At 41.9% G+C, this 27583-nt stretch overlaps 1 protein-coding gene and 1 long non-coding RNA gene across 5 annotated transcripts in view; one reads left to right on the forward strand and one right to left on the reverse strand.

Moving 5' to 3' along the window:
* pik3r3b (phosphoinositide-3-kinase, regulatory subunit 3b (gamma)) overlaps positions 1–23224 on the forward strand; it is a 264605-nt gene extending 241381 nt beyond the window's left edge. For 2 of the 4 annotated variants that reach the window (XM_044362120.1, XM_044362121.1), the window contains 8 exons: positions 16722–16857; positions 17531–17629; positions 17956–18136; positions 19299–19424; positions 19527–19846; positions 21449–21523; positions 21715–21885; positions 22504–23224. In XM_044362120.1, coding sequence (XP_044218055.1) covers positions 16722–16857; positions 17531–17629; positions 17956–18136; positions 19299–19424; positions 19527–19846; positions 21449–21523; positions 21715–21885; positions 22504–22702 — 1307 coding nt within the window. In that variant the 3' untranslated portion in view covers positions 22703–23224. Of the gene's footprint in view, positions 1–5668; positions 6183–11631; positions 11765–16721; positions 16858–17530; positions 17630–17955; positions 18137–19298; positions 19425–19526; positions 19847–21448; positions 21524–21714; positions 21886–22503 lie in introns of those variants that run through there. The other 2 variants (XM_044362122.1, XM_044362123.1) reach the window with 2 other exon arrangements.
* A 621-nt stretch (positions 23225–23845) lies between these two features.
* Positions 23846–27583, reverse strand: part of LOC122989330 — an 86850-nt gene continuing 83112 nt past the window's right edge. The window contains exon 3 of the long non-coding RNA XR_006405012.1: positions 23846–27342. This is a non-coding gene — a long non-coding RNA (uncharacterized LOC122989330). The remainder of the gene's footprint in view (positions 27343–27583) is intronic.

Raw genomic sequence — 27583 nt, forward strand, 5'->3', positions numbered from 1 at the left:
GTCAGATGTGTATCAAACTCATGTCTGCCTGTTAAATAAGGAGCTGGAGTGAAGACATGGTTAGCCTAGCTTAGCATAACATGTCATATCTTGTTTCTTTTACTGGCAATTCCCAGTTTTAGGGGGACTTACATGGATATATTGGATATATGTTTTGAGGATCAACAGTTTATCCATCTACCCAGCACTTCTGTGCAGCGTCTGTAGCTCTAGCGCAGGTTTCCAGATCAAGTTTGGTGTCTGTACAGGCTTGATGCAGCCACCTCAGCAACCTCACTGTGGCAACAAAACTTCAGGAAGATGCACACAGTCACTGCATCCGGCTGTCGTTCAACAAAAAAATCTGTGGTTTTTACATTTATTCTTGCACACACAGGTTAAACCAACCAGATAGAGCATAACAGTTGTCTTTTATTAAACTCTGAACAGAGCTATGCTAGCTGTTTCCCCCCTGCTTCCAGTCTGTAGGCCAAGCTAGGCTAACCACATCCTGACTGCAACTGTCTTCAACACACAGGCATAAAATTGATATGAATCCTCTCATTTTACTCTCATAAAGAAAATTAGTGTACAGTAGTTAAAGTATTTCTTTAAACTCATAATACATCATATTTAATGAGCTTATTTCATGCTGAACATACAATCACTATAAAATAACTGTAGCCAGCAAAATCAATGTAGTAAAAAGCCTCCTTATTTCCCAAAGTCCTTCCACAAAATGGAAATAGTCAAATAAAGCACTTGTACCGCAACATTTTATTGAAGTAAAATCGTTTGCATGTTTCCGTCTTTGCACTCACCATCTCAGTCAGTTTGTGTTTCCATCAAGCGGAGCTTTCTGAATATTTTCATGAGGGTATAACAACATTACACGACTATAAGAAGCCAGAAACTGCTCTCCTCAGCATTCCAGCGCTGTGTTCCACCCAACATGGCATTTATGTTATTTTAATGTATGAATTTTTATTTGTATTGTCTGGCTCAGCTGCCCTTGGTATTTTTTTTTTTTTATTATTTTCTGGTAGAGTTGAGGCACGTACGGGTGGGAGCCATACTTCATGCTTCAGAGGAGAAAGTTGAAGCGGGGGCGCAAAAGCCCTGAGCAGCCCTGCATCTCTTTTTCTCCATATTTCCTGTCTCTCTCCGCTATCGCTATCAAATAAAATAACCCACACATTCAGCATATATTGCAAAAGTGTTTCAACCAGCCATTAATGCATATTTGCTTTATCAATTTGCCAACTTCTCCACCTCAACCAAAGCTTTTAAAGTGGTTTTTTTGGCATTTAATTCATGTTTTTTATTCATTTCTAGCTGTCTGTTTTTGCAAAATGTACCAAAAACAGGTGGATGGAAACATGCATAATTAGAATTTGTGTTTTATTTAGAGTTATGGGAGGGGTTGATTCATATGTGACTGTGCTTTGTATGTGATTATGCATACGCTATGCAAATAGGCCACTTGATGCCACTCTGCTCTATTGTTGAGAAGGTTAAATTGGGAGCAGTGTGCTGATGGCCGGGGACAGCGCAGATTAATACCACCGCTCCCATCATCCTCCTCCTCCTCCTCCTCCCTCCGTCTGCCCCTCCTTCTTCCTCTCTCTTTCTCTTTTGTATGACGAGGGGCAGAGTCAGTTCCTGTGTCATTGTTAGGGATCCATCTGCCCCGGCTGCACACACACACACACACACACACACACACACACACACACACACACCAAGCGACAGCAGCAATTAAACCTGTTTGACACACTTGACAGAGAGGAGCTTTGGGCTGTGTGTGTCCGGCACGAGCCATCTGTGAAACAACCACACACACACACACACACATTATGATTGTGTGTGTGTGTGTGTCTGCTGCATTAAATAGATTTCATTCACTGACATTCCCCCAGCCCCCCCCCTCTTTTTTTTTGGTACTGGGGTACAAGGAATCCCAGTCCTCCTGCTCTTCTTCTCTTGTGACGGACAGACGAGACAGACGAGTTTAGGGACGGTACGGACGGACGGACGGACGGATGGATGAGTGGGTGGGTGGGTGGATGTAGAGGGAGGACAGAATGGATGGATGGCAGATTGGGGAGTCGACCTTTCATTCATTTATTGTTGTCCCTGAAGTAGGACACCAGGCAGACAGATAGATAGACAGAGCAGCTGTAATTACTGGTGGCGGCAGCCCCCATCTGAAGATATTGTATTGATATTAGGCTGTTAACTGGAGATTAGCATGTGGATGATTGGGGGGTCTGGGATAGTCTGGGTCTCTACTGTGCTTCTGGAGCAGCTGATCATGATGATGCTATTGTTCTTTTTTTTTTTTATCTTGAAAGTGCTCCACTTTCTGCTCTTGGCATGTGAAAAGAAGCAGAGAGAAGGAGTGATTGGCTTATAGTTTTATTTTATTTTTTATTTTTTTAATAGTTTTCACCCAAAAATGCTCAGATTTTTAGGAAATAGTCCTTAAACAGATTGTAATCCCAGTTCCCTGTTTGCACTCTAAGAACAGCTCATAATAGAGGTTCCACCAAAACAGACCCATAAAAAAATGTGCATAAATTCATTTTCAAAAACACAGAACAAAGATATGATCCAAAAAGAGACCCGAGGGTTGTCAGACCCGGTCCAAATAGAGCTGAAGATAATTAGACCCTCTTCAAAATGCAGCGGACCTAAACCGACCAGAACTGAGAGAGAACGCCAACACTCGCAGCAGCGTAATCCGCTACTGTTTAACGAGCAGCCACTGATGAAAAGAGCAGCAAAATATGTCCCATAATAAATGTAAAGTTGCCTCTAAAAACACAAATTACGACACACGGCTTGATCAGATCTGATAGAGAGTTCACTGGTTTCTCCTCTGGTGTTATATCGACACACGAGCCGAGACCCGCAGCACAGACGTGGTGATTATATATCCATCCATAGCTTCCATTTGGAGTCATGTTTGTGTCGACCTGATGAATGTAAGTCCAGTATTCACTCCCTTTTTTTTTTTTAGCTCTTTTGGTCTCCACAAACTCCTAAGAAAAATATCTGTCTCTTTAGCTGTGAGATGTTCCTGCTGCTGGTTGATAAGAGCTGTGAGAGTGAACTAAAACAGTAAATTTTGCAGTCAGGAAAACCAAAACAAAGAGCTGAAAGACGCTATAAAGCTCCGCAGGACACTACAGAGTTTGGTGATAAATGTCTGTGGCTTAATCGCTATGAGTGACCTCACATTACAATGTAAAATATTGATAATATCAGCTTTTTAAAAAGTCTGAAAATAAGGAGCCTACACATACAGTAAGTCCTGAAACAGAACTGAACCCACAATCCTGTAAGTCCATAATATCCATCCTAGCAGGTGTGTGTTTTGATGTGTGTGCAGTAATCACTGTATTATAGGCTTCCTAAATACATGTTTGCACTTCTCTGCCATCTCTAAGCTCATAGTTAGGCTTCCATATCATTTACTGTAACTGTACTTACTTCACTGTAGGCGGCTTCGTTCTCATTGTAATGCCACCTTTTTTTCCTCCGGCGCAGTTAAACAAGCCTACCTCCAATCACATCCCACTGCAGCGAAAAAAGTTCAACTAGCATACATTCCCCCCCCCCCCCCAGAGTTTTTAGGACAGGGGTCATGTGGAATTGTAACAGAGCCAGGATAATTATAATGTGTCAGAGTGTAGTAACAGCTACATAGCACCATCCCTGGAGCTGGCAGGGGTTCAATATCATTCTCTGGGACATTTTAGCCGGGTGGATACTAGCATGGGAGTCATAAACGTAAGATACATTATAAGTCTGCAGGATCATTGTATATTTTTTTCTACTTTATATTTCTGCTGACCGTTTTCCAAACCATGCTGATTTGTTTTTCCCATCTTTCAGTCAGCCATTGTTTGAAGTCATTTCACTATATGCTATGAATATCAACTTGAAACAGAGACTTGAAACTCGCTTGATTTGTGTATTCCATCATTGTTGTAACTTTGCATGTTGTGCAGCTGAAAGAAGAGAATCATCTGGGGGAGACTACCGCTGCATTGTCGAAACATATGGCCGGGATTATTCTTTGGGGTTTTTTTGTATTTCCATTGAGTTTGTTGACAAATGAGAAAAACAGTCTGTCAGCCCATCTATCAATACTGTTTGACTTCTCTACTATGTCTGTGGCACTCTGCCCGAAGCCCATCGGTTCCTAATAAACATCTTTTAAAAAGCAGGTCACAATGTATAGTTTTAAAAGGTGATTTTCTAAAACAACTTGAGACTGTAGTTTTTAGCAAATGTTGCTCAAACAGAAGGAAATGTTGCATGTGTTGGGGACTATTTTAATTGCAGATTATTCATTTAATGGTGCTCTAGTGAGTATTTCTGGCAGCGGGACTGTGTGTGTGGGATTGCGTCAGGATAATCTACAGTGTGTGTGTTCATGGTGATGAAGGAACATATCACCCAGCGCAACAGTGTGGTTCACTGATGTTTTTTGGACAACAATGGAGATCTACAGCACAGAGGAATTAAATATATCCAGCATTGGATAAACAGAAAATATTTGTTAGTAGGATTATTCATTACTGATGTTGGTCTTTTCAAAGGATTTGTTGACATCCTTTATCCTTTAACCATAACACTGCTAGGATTCTATATTTTTCTTCTTGGCACTATACTGGCGCCATAAAAACTTGCCAGTGCACCAAATAATAGCACCATGGCAGAAAATAACACTCAACAAATGCTCTATTTACTCCTGTTTGAATAATATTTAGTAGAAACTACAGTGCCCAGCTGTTTTAGGAAATTACAGAGACATTTGTAATGAGCATTTTGTAGTGAGCCGTTTTTAAAAGATTGACATCTTCAGTAGGAACCAACAGGTTTGGGACTGAGAGCAAAAGACATTGTAGGGAAGTTCTGGTTTCTCTGTGGGATTTACAGAAAAAAGTTAGTTAAAATTAGTAAAACAGGCATTATAGTTTACTGCAATTGATTACATAACTCAAGCCAGTTTCAACTCTGTTTCAAGTTGATTTACATACCTGTAGGGAAATAAATAGAAACCAGTGACTATATCAGGTATACACTGGAAAAGCACATTAACAATTGTAAAACATTCAGAAAATGTAAAACATGTGTGATTTGTGATAAACTGTCTAAAACCCTGCCATGGTCCTTTGAAATATGTTTGGTAGCTCATCATTTATGTAGCATGTTATGTCATGATCCTGTCTGCCGGTAGTTTGTAGACACATGCAGTCAGTCAGTAGGAAGGTGAAGATCTTGCTGGAAAACCACTGAATTTGTAAGTTGCTCCTCAGAGGCTGAAGTAATTTCCCTACTGGCCTTGAATTGCAGCTTCTGAGCATGCGCGCAACGGCTCGTTCAGAGGTGGGCCGGAGAAAGAGACGGACGTACCACTGCCGAGAAGGAAAAAAGGGGGGGTCAAGAAGTAAAATAATTCGGGAATGATTTGATGAGAATTGCAGAATGTATATGGAATATTTCTCTCCTTAAGTTATAAAAAGTAGTATTTGTAATATATCTGTTTTAGTCTGTTTCCTATTTATTTTCGGTGTGTGACGGTTGGAGAAGTTTCACCCTCCCCTCCCCCCCGTGTGTCACGGCGGAATGGTTTGCCCCAGCCGTTGTCAGCCTCTGCCTGCCTCCTCTTGTCAGTGCTCTTCTTAAAATGAAGCTAGCGAGCCGGCGGCACCTGCGGAGGAGAAGGAGAGGGAACTGAAATGTAGAGCTGGCATCTACTTTCCCACCGTTAACAGGACGCTTTCATATATCTATATACTTATACAGAGGGTCTTCATGAAGAGCCCCAAGTTATTAACATTATTATTATGTCGGAGGGAGCAGTCGCAGCCCGGTGCTTGCTGTACACAGTTCGTCTATTTATTCCAGTCTGAAGCAGGAATTCAGATAGAAGACTTCCAAGTAGATAGATAGATTAGCTTATCAAATCAAGTGTTTTTTTTAATACGTCGGTTTGTTTTTGTCGTTTTCACCCGTTCACATTTTATAAGCCTTTTTTTGGAGAAATATTGTCAGGTTGAACCATACGAAAGCAATGTATAATACAGTTTGGACGACGGAAAAAGCCGGTGAGGAAGGAGACTGGCGGGACGTGATGATGCCCTACTCCACGGAGCTCATATTTTATCTGGAAATGGACCAACCGCCAGGTAAGGAGGCCCGTGGGGAGGGAGGGAGGGGGGGAGACTTCCACAAATCGGACATGGAAGTCGGGCTTGAGCAGTGGAGCTAGCTGGAGAGGAGAGGTGTTGTGTTTGGTTTGGTGTCTGTTCAAATTGGTGGAAAGTTTTTTTTTTAAGGCGCACATCCTGCTGCTGCTGCTGCTGCTGCACAAACCAAACGTCCCTCCGGCGCTGCTTAACGATATTTGGGTCGTAATTCTCGGAGGGATTTCACGTATATCTGCTCATTTTTAGTTTTTTTTTTTTTGTTGGCATGACATCATTGTACAGTCACCACATTCCCCCCTAAAATATACACTAGCTTTAGCATAATCTCTTTTTGTTGTAGTGAGAAGCAAGCGAGTAAAGCTTGAATTAAAACCATTTAGAGACGTTTTATCAGTCGGTTTGGCTTTACTTGTATAACCGGTGTGACAAGAAACATCTTGAATCTTGAAAAAAAAACAGTTTGACAGCTCTTTTAAACACGTTTCCTTATAGTTTCTTGCTCTCTGGTGTATCCGCCATAGCAGAAAATGCTAGTTTGTACATTAATATGTTGATTTTTCAGCCTGTCTCATTTTTTTTGGAGACAATAGTCTCATATAATCTGCAGCCGATATGCTTCTCTTGCAATCTGCATTTAATGCGATATGATAAATAAACGGCCAAGGTGAAAGAAATAGCAACCCAACTAATTTTATATTAAAAAGTGAAAATTACTAACGCAGTTCGCTGCAGCTTAATTTGCTCCATGAAACCAGCACCTAGTTTTTGCAACTACCTGCACCTTCTTTTTTTATCTGTTATTACTATCAAAAATCTGTGTGAAACGGCTCCATCCGGATCATCCGAAATCAGCCCTACTCGGTGCCGACGACTGGAAAGGGGGGATGGGACACAGAAAAAAAGAGGCACCGGAATAATGAATGAAACCGGTGGGGGGGAGATAAAAGGTCTCCAGCATTTTATAATCATAGCATCCTTCACTGACGCGCATCTAGAAAATCTTTGTGCGCCTCTCTAGTCAACTGTCACCCACAGCTGAATATGTTTCATTCAATCATTCCTTCATTCATTCATTCCTCGGCAATTGTGCCAGTGTCATTTGACTCCCAGCCCCCCTCCTCTTTCCTCCCCTCGGTGCGCTGAATGGATCCTGGCGCAGATGTGGGACGTTGTGTTGTTTCCAGGAGGCGCTGTTGAATGCAGTTTGCCCGTAGCTCTGCCCCCCCCCCCTCCCCTTCTCCCTTCTCTTCTTTCTTATCCCCCATCTACCTATTGAGATGCACTGTATACTCTCCAGCCACTATAAAGTGCATCATTCTGTTTTTATGTGGCATGTTGCAGAGATAATGCAAAAAAAAAGAATCCCCTTAGGTTGAAATGTTTTATCAAAGAAAGTATTTCTACCTTTTTAAACTGTATTCATGATGCTTGAAAATGCATTTTCACCCTATGTGAAGTTTGTGTCAGCACATAGGAGAGAGAATATCATTTCAGCTGCTTGCTCAGGTCCATTTTCTTGCATCCTGAAGTGCAGTTCTTTCATTTGAGGTGAATTGAAGTGTAAGTGAAGCAGACTGGTGCAATATCTTGAGCCTCTTTCTGCTCATTTAAGGTTAACATGTCCCTTTTTTTCCTCTTGGATGAAAGGTTGAAGAATTGATTCCCTCCCTTTCTTTCTTTCTGTCCAGCGTTTCCCTCTTCTTTTTTTTTCTACCTTTGCAAAGCATTGTGTTGGAGCTACAGTAGAGTGAATGGACAGTTGCTCCTCAGTGCGTCGGGGATGTAATTGCAACACACAGGCTCTTTGCTGGTGATGCACACAATTAACTGCAACTGGACCTTTTTATTGCAACCGGAGCTGTTAATACATTCATGCATATATTGGGGGGGGGGGTTGGGGGGGTCATTGTCATGGCTGAAAAATGATAGAGAAAAACTGCTCAGTTTGCATCTGAAAAACTTTTTTTTTTAAATCAATATTTCTCTTGAATTATGTTGCCAGTTAGGAATGCAAAATATGCAGAGCTGCCTGAATGCATTGTGGGTAGTTTTCAGAGACGTATTCTTGAGGATTTGATGTAGAGAGTTGTCCTGCTCTGCTCTGAATGACTGTTAGATTCAAGCTTTTATTGACAATGCAGATTCTTGCGTAGCTCCTACCTGCAGCGCCAGTCCTGTGTCTCACCTCTGTTACCTGAATGAGCAGCTTCCTGTCATTCATCACAACAGTTAAACCTTGCTGCATCTTTTTATGTTGTGCACAGATTTAACTGACACACACACAGCTTGTCTTTGTCTCATCTTATGCAGAGTGTGTGCGTGTGCTGACATGTAATCTAAAGAGCTACAGAGAAAAGGAGGAACAGGCAGGAGGACAGTGACACAGGAAGGAAAAGGGGAGGCTGAAAGATGAGGAGAAGTGGTAGAGATGACAGAGATGGAGGGATGGATGGTGAAGGTTGAAGGAGAGAAGTGGAGAGTCGAAGGGAGAATAAAAGACGAGCGTCCCGCAGATGGTCATTAGAATATTTATTACACTGGAATTGAAAGCCTCAGTGACAGTTATTCTATTGTATTGTATTGTATTGTATTGTAGTGTGTGTGTGTGTGTGTGTGTGTGTGTGTGTGTGTGTTGCCTTTGTGTGTTGCCTTTGTGTGCAGGGTGATTAGCACAGGTGGAGTGCCACCATCCTCCCCCCCCCCCACCCCAGAGGAGGGCAAAGCCTGTGTTTCCACTGGCAACTTTGTGTGTGTGTGTGCACATATTCGTGTATGTGGGGTGAACGATGAGTCTCATCTTTCAATGGAAAATCACCAGGACATTATTCTTAAAGGACCATACCAGAGATTTTTTTGCATGTTTTATTGCAAATCTCATACACTGCACGTTGTTTCTGAGTGCATGTCGTTGTATTTTCAGACCTCTGAACGGCGTTCATGTTTCCTCCGGGTCGTTGCTGTTCACATCCATCCAGAAATGTTGCTTTGAAATGACTCATCCGTCCCAGTTTACATCATGTCTGTATTTGATTTTGTGAAACTATGATAATGTAGTGCAGATTTTTACAAATCTGTTATTATGTATCTGATGTAACTTGACAACATTAAAAGCACTAGAGCTGTCCCCCCCCCCCCCCCCCCCCCTTTCTTGAGGACACTAATCAACTAATTGCTCGTTAGGGTCTGAGTCAATCTGCCAGTGGAATTTTATCATGTTGACATGATAATATTATGATGTTTTACAAAATTCTGTCTAAATAAATGATGATCTGTAGCAGGAGAAATAGGGTATGAAGGTTTATATCATTGCATTGAACATCAGTTTGATGATTTTATTAGTAATTTTACATATATTTACCATATGATATATACAACACATAGACTACATTTTAAGAGATTCTTCTGCATGACTGTCATCACCTGCCGAGACAATAACACACAACATATTTTTCTGTTAAATCAACTTAATAGTCAGAGAATTCCTCTTGAATATTCACTGATAATGTATTTCTTATTATTCAAGGACATCTCAACCAAGCAGACATCATGGTCACTGTGATGGAGTAACTCACTCGAGTACAACTTCATCTTAAAGGTGCAGTGTGTAGGATGTAGTGGCATCTAGTGGTGAGGTTGCACATTTGACCCCCAACCCACCACCACCACCACCCTCCCAAGCGTGTAGAAGAACCCATGGTGGCCATGAAACTCTCTAGATCCAGTGTTTGGTTTGTCCCTTCTGGGCTTCTGTAGAAACATGGCAGTGCAACAAGGAAGAGAACCCGCTCCCTCTGTAGGATTATACACTAATCAAAACATACTTATGAATATTATATTCCATTTCTGCCAAGTCTGTTCTGCTAGATGCCACTAAATTCTACACACTGCACCTTTTCAAGTGCAGTTTTACTTAAATTGAGCTGCCTAGGAAATAGAAATAGAAGTAGAAACGACAGCCGCTGAGTGGCGTCATTCATGCACAGCGGAGATGATGAAGCCTCTTTATGTACAAGACATAATCATCATCTACAGGATTGGATTGAAATGTGACCCATAAGGACTTAATCCTCTGAATGTTTGCTTTCCATATGTGTGGCTGAGTGAGAAGAGCCTTTTATCATGATCATATCCTCTACATAAACCATATCCTGGAAGGGAAGTTCTTATTATATAGACAAAAGTTCCTGAAAGTATTGCAATTTTGAACAAAGTAAAGAATTTCCTGGACTGTGAGTGTACGTTACGTGTTGTCCTGTGTTGGTGTGTGAAAACACATTCACAAATTCACTGTAAATGCTGCAGATTTCAACATAAACAATGATTTTTTTTGTTAAGAATCACAAAAAATTGGTTATTATAGTATAAAAATAAACTTGTCAGTGCACTCTAGTGGACAAACTATGTAAAAACTACCTCAAACATATCTTTAGCTTTTCTGTTCTACAATTTCTTGTTACTTATTGGCTGAAATATTCTATATGCCAGATATTGATCATATGTGCAATAAGCTAATATCAGCCAGTAATACTGAACTCTCTCTCTCTCACATACGAATTGTAAATGAGATTCATTCACAGAGCAGCAGAAAGACATCTGGAGGTTTTTTACGAGCTGAGATTTGATGGTGATCATTATAGAAGGAAGTTTAAATTAAAAAGTCAGTATTGCATTAAAGCAGATGTGTGTGTGTGTGTATATATATCCAGGAAGTCTCTGGGCAAAATGTCAAGTATTATTAAATCTAAAGAAATCATTGGCTAACATGAAGCTGAATGAGTAATATTATGGTGTAGTTGACTCTTTTGTGTGTTTGTTGTGTGTTCAGGTTTTGTTTTGGACTGACTGTCAGTCGGACCAAAAGAAGCGATTTTTCATTATTTTCCGGCATCTTATCGACTAAAAGAATATTCAAAACTATAACTGACAGATTAATGGACAGCAGATGAATCGTTAGTTAGCACTCTTGTTCTGTTTTTTTTAGATGACAGAGAGATCTTTTGTGTGAAGTTTTTGTGTTGAAGTGACAATGAATGAGTGTCTCAGCTGGGAGTCTCTGTGTTCAATAGGACCTGTTGATTTAGCGCTCGATGCTGCACAGCTGAGTGTGTATGAGTGTGTAGTGTCCCAGAAGGAATGGATATACTACAGGGTAACTCCACCCTCCCTCCTTTATTTCTTTCTTTCTCTTGTGAGGTACCCCCACCCACCCACCCCCTACATCCCCTCCTCTTTTTTTTTTTTTTTTTTTCTCCCCCTCCCTCGCTGTCTCCTGATTGGCTGAGGGGGCGGGCCTCCAAACGGGGATTAGTTAGTACGTCGTTGTCTGTCTTTTAGGAGCAGCTCGGCTCGCTCTTTTCTTCAGTCTGACGGAGCAGAGAGCAGGAGGAGGAGGTGGCGGCGGAGGAGGAGGTAGAGGTAGAGGAGGAGGAGTGAGAGAGAGAGAGAGAGAGAGAGAGAGCATCCGAGAGAGGGAGAGTGAGTGAGAGAAGGAGGGAGGAGGGGAAACAGCTGAGAGAAGAGTGGCAGCATGCAGCTAACGGAGAGCACGATGGTGGAGGACGGTAAGAGACGGAACGGGACAGATTTTGCCCTTTTTTCTTCTCTTAGTTTCTTTTGTTGTTGCTGCATCTCTTTGTCTTTTCTTTCCTCTTCAGTTGCTTCACTCACTTCTTCAATCTGAGTCACATTTTTTCCCTCTTTTTCTCCTTTTTCTTTAACCTCCTCTTTCATGTCTTTACAGCCCCTTTCTCCTCTGTTTTCTTTCTCTTTTTTTTTTTTTTTTTTTTTTTTTTCTTGCAGCACGCGACCCAAAGCCTGCAGCGTGTTTGTGTGCATTCGTGCATTTTTCTCTGTTGCTCAGTGTGCTTTTGTGCTCTTAAAACTTTGTGGGAATTAGTGCTGCAACGATTACTCAATCAACAGAACAAAAAGTGATTTATGAAGCAAAATAAGGGGGGGAAAGTTCTGCTTCCTGCTTTAAAAAAAAAAAAGTGAGAATTTGCTGCTTTTCTGTGTTTTATATTATTGTAAATTGAATGTTTTTGAGGTTGCAATTTAGACATTATCTTCATGCTCTGGGAACTTTTGATCTGTTTTAAAAATATTTTCTGACATTTTAGAGACTTAACAGTGAATTTATTTGTGAAAGTACTCCAACAGATGTACTGATGATATATTTGTAAGTTGCTGCTGCCCTAAAGGGGAATCTAAAGCTGTCAAGTATCTCCGTGTGTGTGTGTGGACTTTTACACCCGTGACGCTGAAACACACCCACATACTGTAGCTGCACACACTCTCTCACACACACACACACACACACACACACACCACCTGCAGCTCCTGACTTGGTCCAGATGTTAAAGTTGAAGTGGAAATAAAACCGACTGAGAGGCAGATTTCTTTGGAGCAGTTAATTCGTGCCACATGCTTCTAGTTTTCTAGTCGTTCTTGCAGTTTGTGCAGTGATGTTGCTTTTTTTGTGTGAACTCTTTACTGCAGCGAAGATCTTTGTTAATATCAGGTCAGGCCCCCCCCCCGCCCCCCTCGTCCTCCGTCCCCGATCAGCTGGAGTTTGCACACATGTGATTTTTTTTTTTTAAAAAAAGCTTAAAGTGTGGCCAGAGGTCGACGGAGGCTCAAACTGATGCTTTGTGTGTTTGTCGTGTGTGTGTGTCAGTCTGTGCTGACTGTCATTGTTCAGGGGAGCTGTGGGTTTCTGCCTGCATGTGTGATGACAAGCGATATCGCTCTGCGTGTGTGTGTGTGTGTGTGGCTGAGCGCTGCTCCTTTGTCTAGTGAGGGGGAGGTTGGGGGGGGAGGAGGAGGAGGAGGAGGAGGAGGGAGGTGAGGCTGCGCTGACGGTCGCCTTTGTTCACCGTCCCTCTTGCTCTCTCTCAGTATTTCTTGCAGTAGTTGTTGCTGTGATGCTGTGATGTTTTTTACAGATTTATAAATGTTTGAATCATTTCATATTTTATATTTGACATCTTCTGAATCTGCCCTCTGCGTTAGGATGGTTGTCATTAGTCAGATGTTTCTTCTGGTAGTTGAAGTCAACCATCAGAAAAGTAAACAATGACAATTTTAATTCATATTTTTTTATGTCACTGTCATTTTTCATGCCTCTCAGCTCTGAGGATTCTCATATTTTGTGCATTTTCATGTCATTTTTAATGACATATTTCTTCATATTGCTCATAATTTAACCAATGTTAAGACATTTATTTTATTTATTTACTGTTGTGACTGAGTGTTTAGCAGTAATAACGATTTGACTGCAGCCCAGGTGACCCACCTATTGTCCTGTGTCATACTGGTCTTTGTTTGTTTCATTGACTTCCATACTGGCATCAACACTTAATACACTCACTTATGTTGGAGCAGTTAGAAATGAAGTTTTTAGCTTTATTTCTTTATTTCACTTAACTTTTTTCTGGCTTTTTAAAATATTTTTGTGTGTTTTAATAGTAAAAATAAGTAAATTTCTGCCAAAGTTTATATTTAACTATGAGGTGAATTTCAGCTCTCTGTGTCTGGCAGTGCTGTTGTACTGTGTGTGTGTGTGTGTGTGTGTGTGTGTGTGTGTGTGTGTGTGTGTGTGTGTGTGTGTGTGTGTGTGTGAGAACGACAGAGTGCAGAAAGTGCTGACAGAGGGGAACAGTGCAGCTGCAGAATGACAGTTTTGGCCGCAGCTTCTGACTGACTGACTGGTGACGCTGAGGGAGGAAAAGGGAAGATGGGGAAAGGAATCGCAGAGTGTGGGAGAGGGAAAAAGTGATGAGAGCGAGGGAGAACAAAGAGAAGCAGGAGAGGAAGAGGAGCTGCCATCGAGCTCTTACGTTCCCTCCTGAGCTGAAACTCATCTGTGTGTGTGTGTGTGTGTGTGTGTGTGTGTGTGTTTTCATCAGGTCGTCTCAGCATGAAGTGAACAAAAGGATGTTAACAATTACTACTGCACAGTTGCACGGTTCATCATGAATTCAGGTTGTGTGTTTCTGCTTCTCTCACCTGCTCATTAAACACATTATCCTGTTAATGTTTAGAGATTCATGAGCATCAGGGGCCGTAAACAGATGTGTTAAACCTCTTTAAATTTAAATGTATAAACGAGCCTCAAAACTCTTGAAATTGAAACATATTTTAATTAGCGAGTGTTGAGGCCCCCTGGTGGCCCCGGAGCCTTAAACGGCTTCAGTTCAACCATGCAAACTAGTTAGATTAGTTTTAAATCTGACAGTTTATACAAACAGAACATGCACACGTTCATACATTATGCATATCACAAGCTGTTGAGGAGAACACATGGTTAACAATAGTTATAACATTAGTTATAACATTTCTAGAGCTGCAAAGATCAGGCAGTTAATGGATTAAACATTCAAAAGAACATTAATCAGCAACTATTTAGATACCTGAATAATCATTTGTAAAGTATTTGATGGTTGCAGGTGCTTCAATGTGAGAATTTGCTGTTTTTATATTATAGTTAATTAGATATTTGGGAGGTTTTGGACATTTGAAGACATCACTGGTGATGTAGGAAAAGTTTAGCATCTTTGGTACCACATGAAGTAAAGATATTTATATATTTTAAAGCTGCTTAACAAAGGAGCAGATGACTGTGTACTTAGTAATTAATCTCTATCCACTTAATACAGTGATAATATGTCAGATGTTGTTGTTTTAGTTTGTTCTGCTGCCCCCAAGTGGCCAAAAAAAAAAACAGTCAACACAGCTTTGAATATAAATTTCACTACAAAGACGTTTTTTATTGGTTCAAGATGTAAACACAAGTCTAACGGTCAGGGGTTTTTTTTTGGGGGGGGGGGGGGTTGTGTGTGTGTGTGTGTGTGTGTGTGTGTGTGTGTGTGTGTCCAGTGTTACAGTCGGTCAGTGAACAGCGAGTGAAGTGACACGTTAACGCTCTCTGGGACGGTGAGTAAAGATCATGTTGCAGAGAAAAATCATATCTGGTATCATTTCTCCAGCTCTGTTCAGCTCTCCTCCTCTGTGCATTGTGGGAATTCCCCGGTCCGAGCCGTTTCTGTCATCCGTGTGTGTGTGTGTGTGTGTGTGTGTGTGTGTGTGCGTGTGCGTGTCGTCTGGTAATTTTGCGAGGCCAGAATGTTCCGGGACGCTCCGGCCTCTCACACGTGAGAGCTCTGTGCAGAAGAACAGCGCTGCTCCGGTGGCATTTTTAAAGCACATTCATCAGCGTACTTTCCCTTTTTTAAAAGGACACCGTCCACATCAGTGTGTGTGTGTGTGTGTGTGTGTGTGTGTGTGTGTGTGTGTGTGTGCGAGCAGAAACTGATTTGTGATGTAGGAGCTCTCCAGTAATTACACTGTTGTTCCTTAAACTGTATCCAGATGTGCCTGGAGACTCTTAAACCTCAGTCTGCTCAAGTGTGTGTGTGTGTGTGTGTGTGTGTGTGTGTGTGTGTGTGTGTGTGTGTGTGTGTGGGTCATGGGCAGGCTAGCTCTGTTTGGCACACAGCAGAGCAGAAAACACAAGAGCTGTGTGTTAGTTTACCTTCAGACTCTGAAACGCTGCTCTAGTTGTTGTGGATGCATACGTAGTGTGTTGTCATTAACTGAATTTAAAGGTGCAGTCCGAATAATTATCCTCAGTAATTCGGCGACTTTGTTTTGATCAAACACCAAACTTTTTTTTTTTTTTTAAGTCTCTTACTTGGGAGAAATAAATTATTTCTCCACAAAAAAAAAAACCCAACCCATTGTGTTCATTTAACAAAGGAAGCCAACGTTCTAATATCTTAAATGTTGTCTAAACACAAGCAGCTGTAGGAGAACTGTTTGCTGTAATAAAACACAGTCTGAGCTGCCAGAATTATCATTTAATTTTAGGAATGATCTGTTTAAAGAAGAGCATGAATCTTTGGATAATTGAGACAAATTTTAATCCGTACCAAAAACAAATTATATTTAATAATGTTAGTTATGTTTGCATGAGGAAAAACCTTCCTGTAATCCTTTAATTATCTGTAATTGATATTGTTAAAGTTGAGCAGATTAGTTCAGTGTTGCTGTGTTGGAGGGAAAGAAAGGCAGCTGATAACTTGCTATAAACACTTCTGAGAGTGTGTGTGTGTGTTTGTGGTGAACGTGGTTTATGACACAGAATAATTACTGCGATGATGTATGGGGCTGAGTTTGTCATGCGGCTGTTTGCCCGTGTGATTAATAACAACTGCTGCGTTTTGTGTGGAGATATTATAATACAGCTCCTGTGTTGTAATTTGCATATGAAGTATATGTGTGTGTGTGTGTGTGAATAATGATCTTGCTTTTACTGATGTAATGTTTGTGGTTGTTTAAAAAAAAAAAATCTCCCAAATATTGAGGCAGTAAAACATCTGGAATAAGTCTCCTGTAGTGAAAGAGTGTCGCACCTCCTCGCCATCTCCAGTCATGGATGGATGAACTTTTGTAGCAGAAACAAAAAAAAACACACGAAGGCCAAGTAGTAACACATTCTCCTCTCTTTCTCTTCTTCAGCTCTTCCTCCAAAGCCAGCGAAGCCCCAGCAGTCCTCCTCGGTCGGGGTGGGAGGGGTCAGCAGCAACGGCGCCAAGGACGGAGGAGCGGGAGGCTCGCTGCAGGAGGCCGAGTGGTACTGGGGCGACATATCCAGGTAATATTACCAGCTGAAATTAGCAACAAGAGATGTCCCGCTCACAACTCTTTAATAATCCAGTTTCAGAGATGCTTATAATAAATCAAAGTGTGGGGAAATGTTGTCTCCAATATCCTTCTCTTTTAGATATTCCTCCTATTTGTCATTTTGCTTTATTTGATAATGGATATTAAAGTTTTACGATTAATGTGGACGTTTTTGGCTCAATTTTACCTATTTGGAAGGTGCACAGAGAACAGAAAACTGTCTCTAGAGTGTCAAAACTGCAGCAACAATGTTCAAGTATTAAAAACTTTATTTTTTCAACAATTTTATGATCAAATTTGTCTCTGAGGAGACAGAAATCTGGATGAAATCTGTTACTTTTTCATGAGAACCTGTAAACATGGTGTCTCTAAAGGCTTTGACCTCCATGAAGAGGTAAATGCGGGTTAGCACACACACACACACACACACGATAACCACACCTACAGTGCAGACAGTCAGTCTGCTGCCACCTTTAACACACACACACACTTATCCAGAGAGCAGAGACACTCCTAGCTGGGACCAGTCCACCCAGTCTCTCCCAACATCACTTTATTGATGGACTGTTTACTCTTAAATGAACTCCATCTGTGCGACCGACTCACACGTCTTTTTCCTCTTGGCTGTGGTTTTTTGTCTTCAGGGAGGAGGTGAACGATAAGCTCAGAGACATGCCTGATGGGACTTTCCTGGTTCGGGACGCTTCCACAAAGATGCAGGGCGACTACACGCTCACGCTGAGGTAACAGCACTGCAGAGATTATCATGAATGGAGAGTGTTTAAAACCCCTCCGGAGGGAGGAGGAGGAGGGGTGCTAGATTACTTCTCATGCTCTACTTTTATGCAGCCATCCCTCTAGTTAACTACAGATTGAGGGAAATAATGTGTTGAGAAGCATTTTGCTTACTCAGCATCCTGGTATAAATTGGAGCAAATCGCCCGCTACCCTGGAAATAAAGTGCTCGAGCGCTTGAGGGGAATATTTAAGAGAATCTGTGTGTTTCAGGGAGGGATTTTACCAGTGTAAAAGTTTTAAATATGGCTTCTTTTTTTAATGTGTTGCGCAGGAAAGGAGGCAACAACAAGCTGATAAAGATCTACCACCGAGACGGGAAGTACGGCTTCTCCGACCCCCTGACGTTCGGCTCGGTGGTGGAGCTCATCAGCCACTACAGACACGAGTCTCTGGCTCAGTACAACACCAAACTGGATGTCAAGCTCATGTACCCCATCTCCCGCTTCCAGCAGGTCAGCACACACACAAGCACATAATCACACCCGCGCGCACACACACTCAAACTAAACTGTCGCGCTAAACTTCAGCTTTTAGCACTTAAACGTTCCTCTTCATGCTTTTTATTTAACAGACAGCAGCCTCACTAGTTCACTAGTTGCTGAGAGGCTTTTATTGTGAAGTAAAACATTAGACACAAGATCAGCACACTATAAATCATCCACAGAAGGAACAGTTATAATAAAGACTACTATAGACAAATGATACATAAATAGAACAATAGAGAGTTGAAATGACAAAGTCAGGACAAACTAGTACAAACACTTCCTGTCTTTTATTGTGAAGTAGCCAAAAGGAAATTCTATGTATTTGCCAGTGAGGTTAGTGAAGCTTTATGCGAACATATTCTGTGCTGTTTGGTTAGAGGGTCGGTTTTTGCAGGAGTAGAAGAAGAAGCAACCTCAGTACATGGCAGAGCTGCTTTCTGCTTTAAGTATTTGTGTGTTCGTGCAGTTTTGCGGATCCACAAGTGTCCGTAGTGAAGCTGTAGTGAGTAAAACGAGGTTACAAAACAACATTTTCCTTTTAAATGTTTTATCATATCCTGATCTCGGGGGATGTAACTCCTTCTGACTCTTCTCTCTGTAGTTAGTTCTGTTTTAAAACACCTTTCTTACCTCTGGAAGCGTCTCCCCTCCTCTTCCTCTTCCTCTTCCTCCTCCTCTTCCTCCTCTTCCTCCTCCTCCTCCTCCTCCTCCTCTGTTGTACCTCGTGGCTCTCGCTGGGTGTTTCCACTCTAAAGTGCAGCGGCAGCAGGATCTCCGCTCGCTCCCTAAATAATTGCACACATCCGCGGTGTCAAAGGGCCGCCGTTGCATTTATTCCCTTCCTCCCTCTCGCTCTCGCTCTCGCTCGTTCGCCGGGGCGAGTCATTACTCAGAGCGATGCAATATCCACGAGCGAGCTCACCTTCCCTTACACCCGGGGCATTGTGGGTGGTTTATTAACGAGCCTGTTCAGAAGTCACCCCTCAGTAAGCAGAATCAGGAGGTGAAGGGGCCAAACATGCACACTTTTACCTCCGTTCTTAATTACAAATAGCTCATCATTGTTTCACGTCTCTGACATGCAGAGTTTTGCCTCTAACGCTACTTCTCCTCTTCCTCGAACCCTCAGGACCAGCTGGTGAAGGAGGACAACATCGACGCCGTGGGGAAGAAGCTGCAGGAATACCACAATCAGTACCAGGAGAAGAGCAAAGAGTACGACAGACTGTACGAAGAATACACAAAGACGTCGCAGGTACGAGTTTATCCCCGCTTTCTGACTGCAGTTTAGATGTTTTTCCCGCTTCTGACGCTCACCTCCTCCTCCTCTTCCTCCTCCTCCTCTCTCGTCCTCCAGGAGATCCAGATGAAGCGGACGGCCATCGAAGCCTTCAACGAGACCATCAAGATCTTTGAGGAGCAGTGCCACACGCAGGAGCGCTACAGCAAGGACTACATCGAGCGTTTCCGCCGCGAGGGCAACGACAAGGAGATCGAGCGGATCATGATGAACTACGAGAAGCTCAAGTCTCGGCTCGGGGAGATCCACGACAGCAAGGTGCGGCTGGAGCAGGACCTGAAGACGCAAGCCATGGACAACCGCGAGACGGACAAAAAGATGAACAGCTTGAAGCCCGACCTCATACAGCTCCGCAAGATCAGGGACCAGTATCTAGTGTAAGTAGAGGATGTTAAAAGACGTCACGTTATTATTGAGTACAGCAGGGAGGCAGATACGGGACGAGGTCTTGTTAGGACGTAGAAGACGAGTCCAGGACTTGTTAAGACACGCTTTGTTTTTAAATAGACTGAAACTTATCGATGAACTACGCTCTCTTAACACAATCGTCCTCTCACAAACGCAGCCTGTATAGAGAGCTGTGAGACAAGACTTCACTATCTTGTAACTAAATAAAACAGGAAGCAGCTGAATGAAGTTAACTGGACAAGACTAAATCCTGGAACATGGACTGGAAGAGCTGTTCTGGTTCCCAGATCCTCTGTTTGTGTGTTTGGCAGCAAACATATTGTAGTTCAACTGTGATTAAATTTGTTTCATTTCTGTTCATTTATTGTTATTAATGGATTCATCATTTTGTGTGTATAATCGGAAAATAATGAAAACTATTCATCACAGTTTCCCAAAGCTCTCAAACATTCAACTTGCAATGATGTAAAAACGATGAAAAGCAGCAAATCTTCACATTGTAGAAGCTAGAAAAGGGATTTTTGTCCCTTTTTTTTATTAGATAATTGAATCAATCATGTGCTGTCTGTTTCTCAGAATAAAAGGTCAACAGTTCAGCTCAGGTTGATTAACACACTGTGACCCATTAAAGGACCAGTGTGTAAGATTTAGTGGCATCTAGCAGCGAGGTTGTAGATCGCAAGAACCATAAAACTCGCAAAAAGTGTTTAGTTTGTCCGTTCTGGGCTACCGTAGAAACATGGAGGACCTGCTGCTTATATAGATGTAAAGGGCTCGTTCTAAGGTAACAAAAACATGACAATCCTTATTTTCAGGTGATTATACACTAATTAAAACATACTTATGAATATTATATTCCATTTTTCTGCAGAGTCTGTTCCGCTAGATGACGGTAAATTCTACACGCTGCACCTTTTGAAGTCGAGCGCGTCGGTCGTGAATCTGCTTGCGTTTCGAATTCAGATCCAGTTGAGTCCTCAGTTCACACGTCTACCTCGCTGCGCATTAAGAGACCGTTTTGGATCAGATTTTCTTGTTACTTTGATTAGATTTAGTGGAAACAGCTGGAGTTCTGTTAGTGAGTCAGAAAAGGTTCAAATTAATAAATACTTTTTTTATCATCTTGTGACTCTTGTAGGTCATGACCCCGAGGTTGCAAATCACTGATACGTAATATCTTACTGTCAATTTTCTAAAAAAAATCAATGACGAGATGGTTTATAGATAAAACAACAAGAGGAACGACTGTTTTTGGCCAATCGAATCGATTTAAACACCCGACACTGTATGGCATCACATAGATGTTAAAGGCAGCCAGAGAAACTTGTGTTTCCTGCTTCAGCCGGAGATTTTCCTGCTTTATTTCTGGGAAGGAATGGAACAGCGTGTCAGCAGAGTTGGCCTCATCCCAGATCAGCCTGCGAAGACGTTTCTTGGAGGCTCACTAATTTGATTTATTGAGTCTCATGCTTGTTCTCTCTGCACCTTTTAAACAATGCTGCGAGTGAACCGATTCCTAGTAGTAATGATTCTCTCTCTCTCTCTCTCTCTCTCTCTCTCTCTCTCTAAAGCTGGCTTAATCACAAAGGAGTTCGTCAGAAACGAATTAACGACTGGCTGGGAATCAAGAACGAGAACACTGACGAGTGAGTCTGTACTTTTTCTTCCTTTCTTCTGCCAAATGAGAAAACGAGGTTATTGCTTGTTACTGTACACATGTCAGCGTGTGTGTGCGTGTGTGCGTGCGCGCGCGCGCAGAGAGAGCGACTGTTATTAAGTTAAGATTATTTTCTCTGTGATTAAGTGTGTCTTGTTATGTAACTATGTGCGGAAGCAGAGGCTACTTCGTGAGCGAGGAGGACGAGAACTTGCCTCACTACGACGAGAAGAGCTGGTTCGTCGGAGACCTGAACAGGACGCAGGCGGAGGAGCTGCTGCTCGGGAAGCCCGACGGAGCGTTCCTCATCCGGGAAAGCAGCAAGAAGGGCTGCTACGCCTGCTCCGTCATGTGAGTACAGAAGAGACATATCTGAAATGTTAATAACATGAAGACAGATCAGTTCTGTATGACCTCAGATGACCTCAAAGTTCCCAACATCACTGTAAGATAAATAAAACGTTAATTAGCATTAGCCTTGGTTAGCATGTAGCATTTATGAGCTTAAATCAAATAACAACAGCTGTTTCCTGTACACATCTAAAAGAGATTTAAGCTTTTATTTTCTATTGTTGTGATACAGAAAATGGTAACACTCCATCATCATCATCATCATCATCATCATCATCATCATCTCTGAATACTTTCCCAGGACGTTTCCTGGAAAGAACAGTGTAATTTAGTACCAATCACAGGGAAATTAGAGGAAATGTTCTGATACAGTTACTTAAGTTTAGTTGGTTGTGTGTTTATAAGCGGTGCCAGAGTCATTTCCTGTCAAAGATCTGCTCCAGCAAATATTCATCCTTCATAATTAGAAACTTCAGACTCCGTATTAGTTGAAAAGTTCGCTCGAGTTCAGAGTTTAGACCGTGACGAGGCATCTTTTTGGAAGTTTTTTAAATTCCTGAGCAGCCGGTCTGATCTCACCTCCCTCTCTCTCTCTCTCTCTCTGTGTCTCCTCCCCAGTGTGGAAGGCGAGGTGAAGCACTGCGTCATCTACAGCACGCCGCGCGGCTTCGGTTTCGCGGAGCCCTACAACCTGTACAGCAGCCTGAAGGACCTGGTGCTCCACTATCACCAGACCTCCCTGGTGCAGCACAACGACTCGCTCAACGTGCGCCTCGCCTACCCCGTCTACGCACAGATGCCCTCCGGACGCAGATGAACCCCACCTGGCCACGCCCCCACCCTCCATCCCTCCCTCCCTCTCCCCTCACACATAGACAACAAACCAACCTCCCCTCCCTTTTTTTTTTGGGGAGGAGGAAGAAGAGGAGGAGGAGGAGGAGGAGGAGGAGGAGGAGGAGGAGGAGATCGGTTGAAATACAAACCCAACACCAGACCCCGTAAAGATAGATAGATAGAAAAAAACGAATTAAACACTTGCTGCAACACACACGTCAGCCACCTTTGAAGTTATATATTTTTACATGAACAATTTCGGAGGGCATTCTTTCTAAAGACTGCTTGATTTGCACAAGGAAGTTTTAAATGTTTGTGAATGTGAAAAAAAAAATACATAAATAAATAAATAAAAAATAAAACGACCGAAGGAAAGAAGGAAGGAAGGAAGGAAGGAAGGAAACGGAGTAGAGGAGACGTCAAGAGTTTCAGGTTGACCCCCCCGCTGCTACCTAAACTCCAGCTCAGACTTTTTTTTTTTTTTTTTAACCAGAAACACCCACAAGAATGACGATGAAGACGACAACATTCCCATTTTAAAACTTTTTTCCCACCTCAGATGATTATATTACAACCTTTTTGGTTTGTTTCCTGAAGTCGTTTTCATGTTGCAGATGTTTCCTTTTTTTCTTTTACTCCTAAACTTGTTGTTTGTGGTAAATGCAAGAGGAGATGATGATGATGATGATGATGATGTCAAGTGTCTGTTCTGTCCCTCTCCGTACGAAAAGCAAAAATAATGTAGCATAATGAGACAACGGACACTTATAACTCTGTTGAAGTGTTCCTCCATGTAGACTGCTGCTGAGGGGTTTTAAGGGGGAGGGGAGGGAGGGAGGGGGGAGTTAAAGGGGGGGGGGGGGGGGGGGGGGGGGGGGACACAAAACAGTTTTGTAGTCTTAAAGAAGGACAAAAGGCTTGCTTTTATACTAACTGTAGAGTGTTAATTTCTGCTTTGCTGGAACATAGTTTTCTTTTGTTTTTTTTTGCCAATGTGTAAACGGCAACGTCACCGATCAGAACCAGAGACCAAAGTTGATGTGGAGACGGAGGTGAAGGGGGGGGAGGGGGTGGGGGGGTTAAAGGGAGGGGAGGGAGGGCAAAGAGTCCGCTTTCTTAGTTTGTCCTTTCTTTTCTTTTCTTTTTTTTTTATGAATGGAGAAAAGAGTGAAGAAAAAGCAAAGGAACGGTGTGTTTGAGACCACACATAAAACAGAGTTTTGGGCCACATGCTTGTAAACCAATAAGCTTTTTTTGTTTTGTTTTTTTTTGGTGGGAAACCGACCAACAGACAGGCGAAGAAGAAGAAGAAGAAGCACTTAAATGAGCCTCATCTATGACCTCAGCGCTCTTTATGTAACTCCATGATCCAGTCACATGACCTTCAGACGTCTGCCCGGTGTGATAAAACGTTCGCTCGGGACGAAACAGAACTTTTAGACTCAGCTCGTCGTCTTCTTCTTCGCTGGACGTATGTTAAGACTGTGGGGATATTTTATCAGTCCAGGCAGACACGTGAGATCAAGAAAATACCTTTTAAGGTTTTTAAAGGTTACATACGGAGCGCTGAGGTCATAAAACAAGCCTACAAGGCTACACTTAAACTAGACAAAAAGGTTTCAAATGGTCTCCAGAATCATCCTGATAGGAAAGCATTAAAAAAAAAGTCTGACCATAAAACCTGAAACCCATTTTATGTGTGGTTTTAAAAAAAAGAAAAAGAAGAAGAAGAGGAAGAAGAGAGCGTGATACTTGCATATATGCTAACGACTGTGAGTTGAAAAACTGGGACTGTTTGTGTGTTTGTTACAAAAAAAAAAACCCTTCAGAAATAATAAGCTTTGATTATTAAAAAACAAAAAAATTAAAAAAAAATAAAATAAAATGATGTTTAATGTGTAAACACAAGAACGCAGGTAGACGGAGGCGACGTCCCGAGCTGAAGACACAGGCTTTAGAAGAAGAAAAAAAAAAAAAAATACTGAAAACTTGAAAGAACGTGCAATCTAGCGTTGTGTTAATGTAGTTCAGCAGTCAAGCAGAGAGAGAGAGAGAGAGAGAGAGAGATGCACTAAAGGTCCAAGAGATAATCAAAGTGCACAGTGAAGCTTTTGTTTTTTTTTGTTTGTTTGATTGCTTTAGTTTGCTTTTTTTTTTTTTTTGTTAAAGTTGTTATTTTTTTAAAACTCAGAACTTCTTGCCCGGTGCTTGACTTTATAACCAGTGGAAACATTTTCTCTGTCAAAGACTTTAAAAAAAAAAAAAAAAAAGCATCACACAATAAAAAATATCTTCAAAAACTGAAGAGAAAAACAAACCGAGTCGCTCTGATTGGCTGTTTTTGTCTCTGATAGTCGTCCAATCCGCTGCCCGACTGATAATCTGCAACTATTGTAAGTTCCTGTTGACGAGTGAAGGTTAGTGGAGCTACGGGAAGGGTGTGGGTTGGGGGGGGGTGAGGGGGGGGGGGGGGGGGGGATGGATGGTTTTCTGCGGTTTGTGGCAAAAATAAAACAAAAGGCAGCTGTTCTCGATTAGCCGCCGCCCCCTTTTTTCCTCTTAAAAACCTCGTCAAAAATGATTTTATAGGATTTGTGAGGTCGTCTACCTGGAAAAAGACGAGACGACGCTGGTTACAAAGTCAGACAAAGCACCCCCCCCCCCCACACACACACACACACACACCCCCACCTCCTTCTTCTTCTTCTTCTTTGTCGTCTGCGGTGTCTTTCACAGTACAATAAACCAGCATCACACACACACACACGCTGCGGTGCGTCTGAAGGAGTGCGTCAGGTTTAGGAAGAGAGGGCCATTGTTTGAGAAGCTGCAGAGGAGTCATTGTGAGTGAATGATACAACCTTGGTTGTAGCCCACCATGTGTTTATCTACACCCGTCTCAGTGTCCTCCTCAACACCCCCACCCCCCCCCCTGACGGTATCACCGTTATCTACCCGCCGCCCAACGCCACCGCCACCCCGACCCCACGCCCTCGATGATACAGTCTGCTCTGATTAGGTAGAGGAGTTGTTGTTGTTGGGGGGGGGGGGGGAGGTGGGTTTTGTGGAGCTGAAAGCCATTGATAGGAAGTGGTCTCCTCTTTTTTTTTTTTTCACTGGAGACTGAGTTTTGTGCGTCTTAAAGTTGGAGCTGCTAAATCACATTTAGCTTGTTGTCAGACTGCTGGTCTAGAATAACGCAGGTTATTCTGTAACCCTCCTGTTGTCTTCGGGTCAAATTTGACCCGTTCATAAATATAGATTTCTTTCATCTAATTGCCTGAAAATCACATGGATGGTTCCACACCACACACTTTGCATGTAAAAGTAATGATCACTACTTTGAATTTTAGGTGTTTTAATTAAAGTTTATAGCATCTGTGAACTTTTGCAACTTTTGTCCTCCCGGGTCAAAATTGACCCCGATCGACAGGAAGACGACAGGAGGGTTAAGAGAGCAAAACAAGATTAAAAGAGAAGCAGTTGTGACGTTTCTTTGCTGCTTTCTGGCTTTTTTTTTTGGTATTTAGAGAATCAAAATCAGCTACTTCAGAGTTCATTTTTAAAAATCTGTTACAGTCGAGTAAAAAACTTTTAAAATCTCCTTGTTTTCAAAATTATGGCATTTCCATTTAGGTCTCTTATGTGCTAAAGTGCATAAAAAAATGATTGTTAGAAACATGATGCTCACTGTGACCTCCATGTTGTTGTCATTTGTCCTCCAGTGGAGATGACTTGCAAGTTCCTAAAGGTAAAAAAACAAAGTAAACGTGATGTTACACAAGAAATTTAACCGTGTGTAAATTAACTGCTGATACAAACTATTGGATCATATTTTAAAAGAGCAGCTTAAATTCAAGGCCGACCAGCAGTGTTTACTGGTGAGAACAAGCTAAATTTGATTTATCAAGTTGAAGTTAAACTGCCAGCTGAAAGTGTTCGGTCCCTCTTATGATCCCGGTTTAAAAGCAGTGAAGAAGAAATCCAAGAGGCAACATCAGCACAGCTGGACGGAACAGATGCAACGCAAAGACGTTTCCCGTTTCAGGGTCGACCTCCGAATTTAGCCGAGAAACTAGCGAAGCGTGTTTTATTCAGATTTGGATTTTTGTTCTTTCATACGTGTTTCTTTCTTGTACAAGTTGTGGAAAAAACCTGTTGCAGAAATTCAACATGTTACAGGAAGTTGAACCGAATCCACCGATGACGTTCTGTTAGCTTTGCTTTGTTGTTGTCTTTGTTGTATTGTTAGTTGCTTCCGACACTTTACTGTTAAAACTGCAAATTTCGCATCTGCAGCTACTTTTCTTCATGACAGGTCACACAAATCGTGGCTACAAGTGTTTACGTGATGTTTCAGAGTCAGATTTTAACTTTTATTGAGTCTTTAATATCTGATGATTTAGTGTTTTTGTTTAGTTTTCAGACCCAAACTGACACCAGAATCTGTTGTTCTGGTCACAAATTTAAAGGAAGAAAGTTTTCTCACCTGTAAAAAAGTCGTCGGCTTTGTCAGATTTGTTTCCATCCAGCTGTGTTTTTTCTCTCTTGGACTGAACTTCAGGAAGGATTCTTTAGTTTTTTTTCGGGGGGAACACAAAGACGCGGTTTGTCGATATAATCCTGAATGTAAAAAAAAAAAAAAAAGGATCAGACTGGGTCCAAAGTTTTTCTTTTTTTTTTTTTTTTTTAATTAAAAGCACCACAGTAAAGTTCATCCGTTACCCAAATAAGATGATCCGAACTCTCCAGGTGCTATCGGCTATTCGATCCGGCAGACTTTTTAAACGTCTCCATCATGACCGGTCATTAACCCTCAGGTGTTTCCAGTTTACCGTTAAAAAAAAAAACAAAAAAAAAACAA

The sequence above is a fragment of the Thunnus albacares genome, chromosome 9 (assembly GCF_914725855.1).
Source record: "Thunnus albacares chromosome 9, fThuAlb1.1, whole genome shotgun sequence".
Lineage (NCBI taxonomy): Eukaryota > Metazoa > Chordata > Actinopteri > Scombriformes > Scombridae > Thunnus > Thunnus albacares.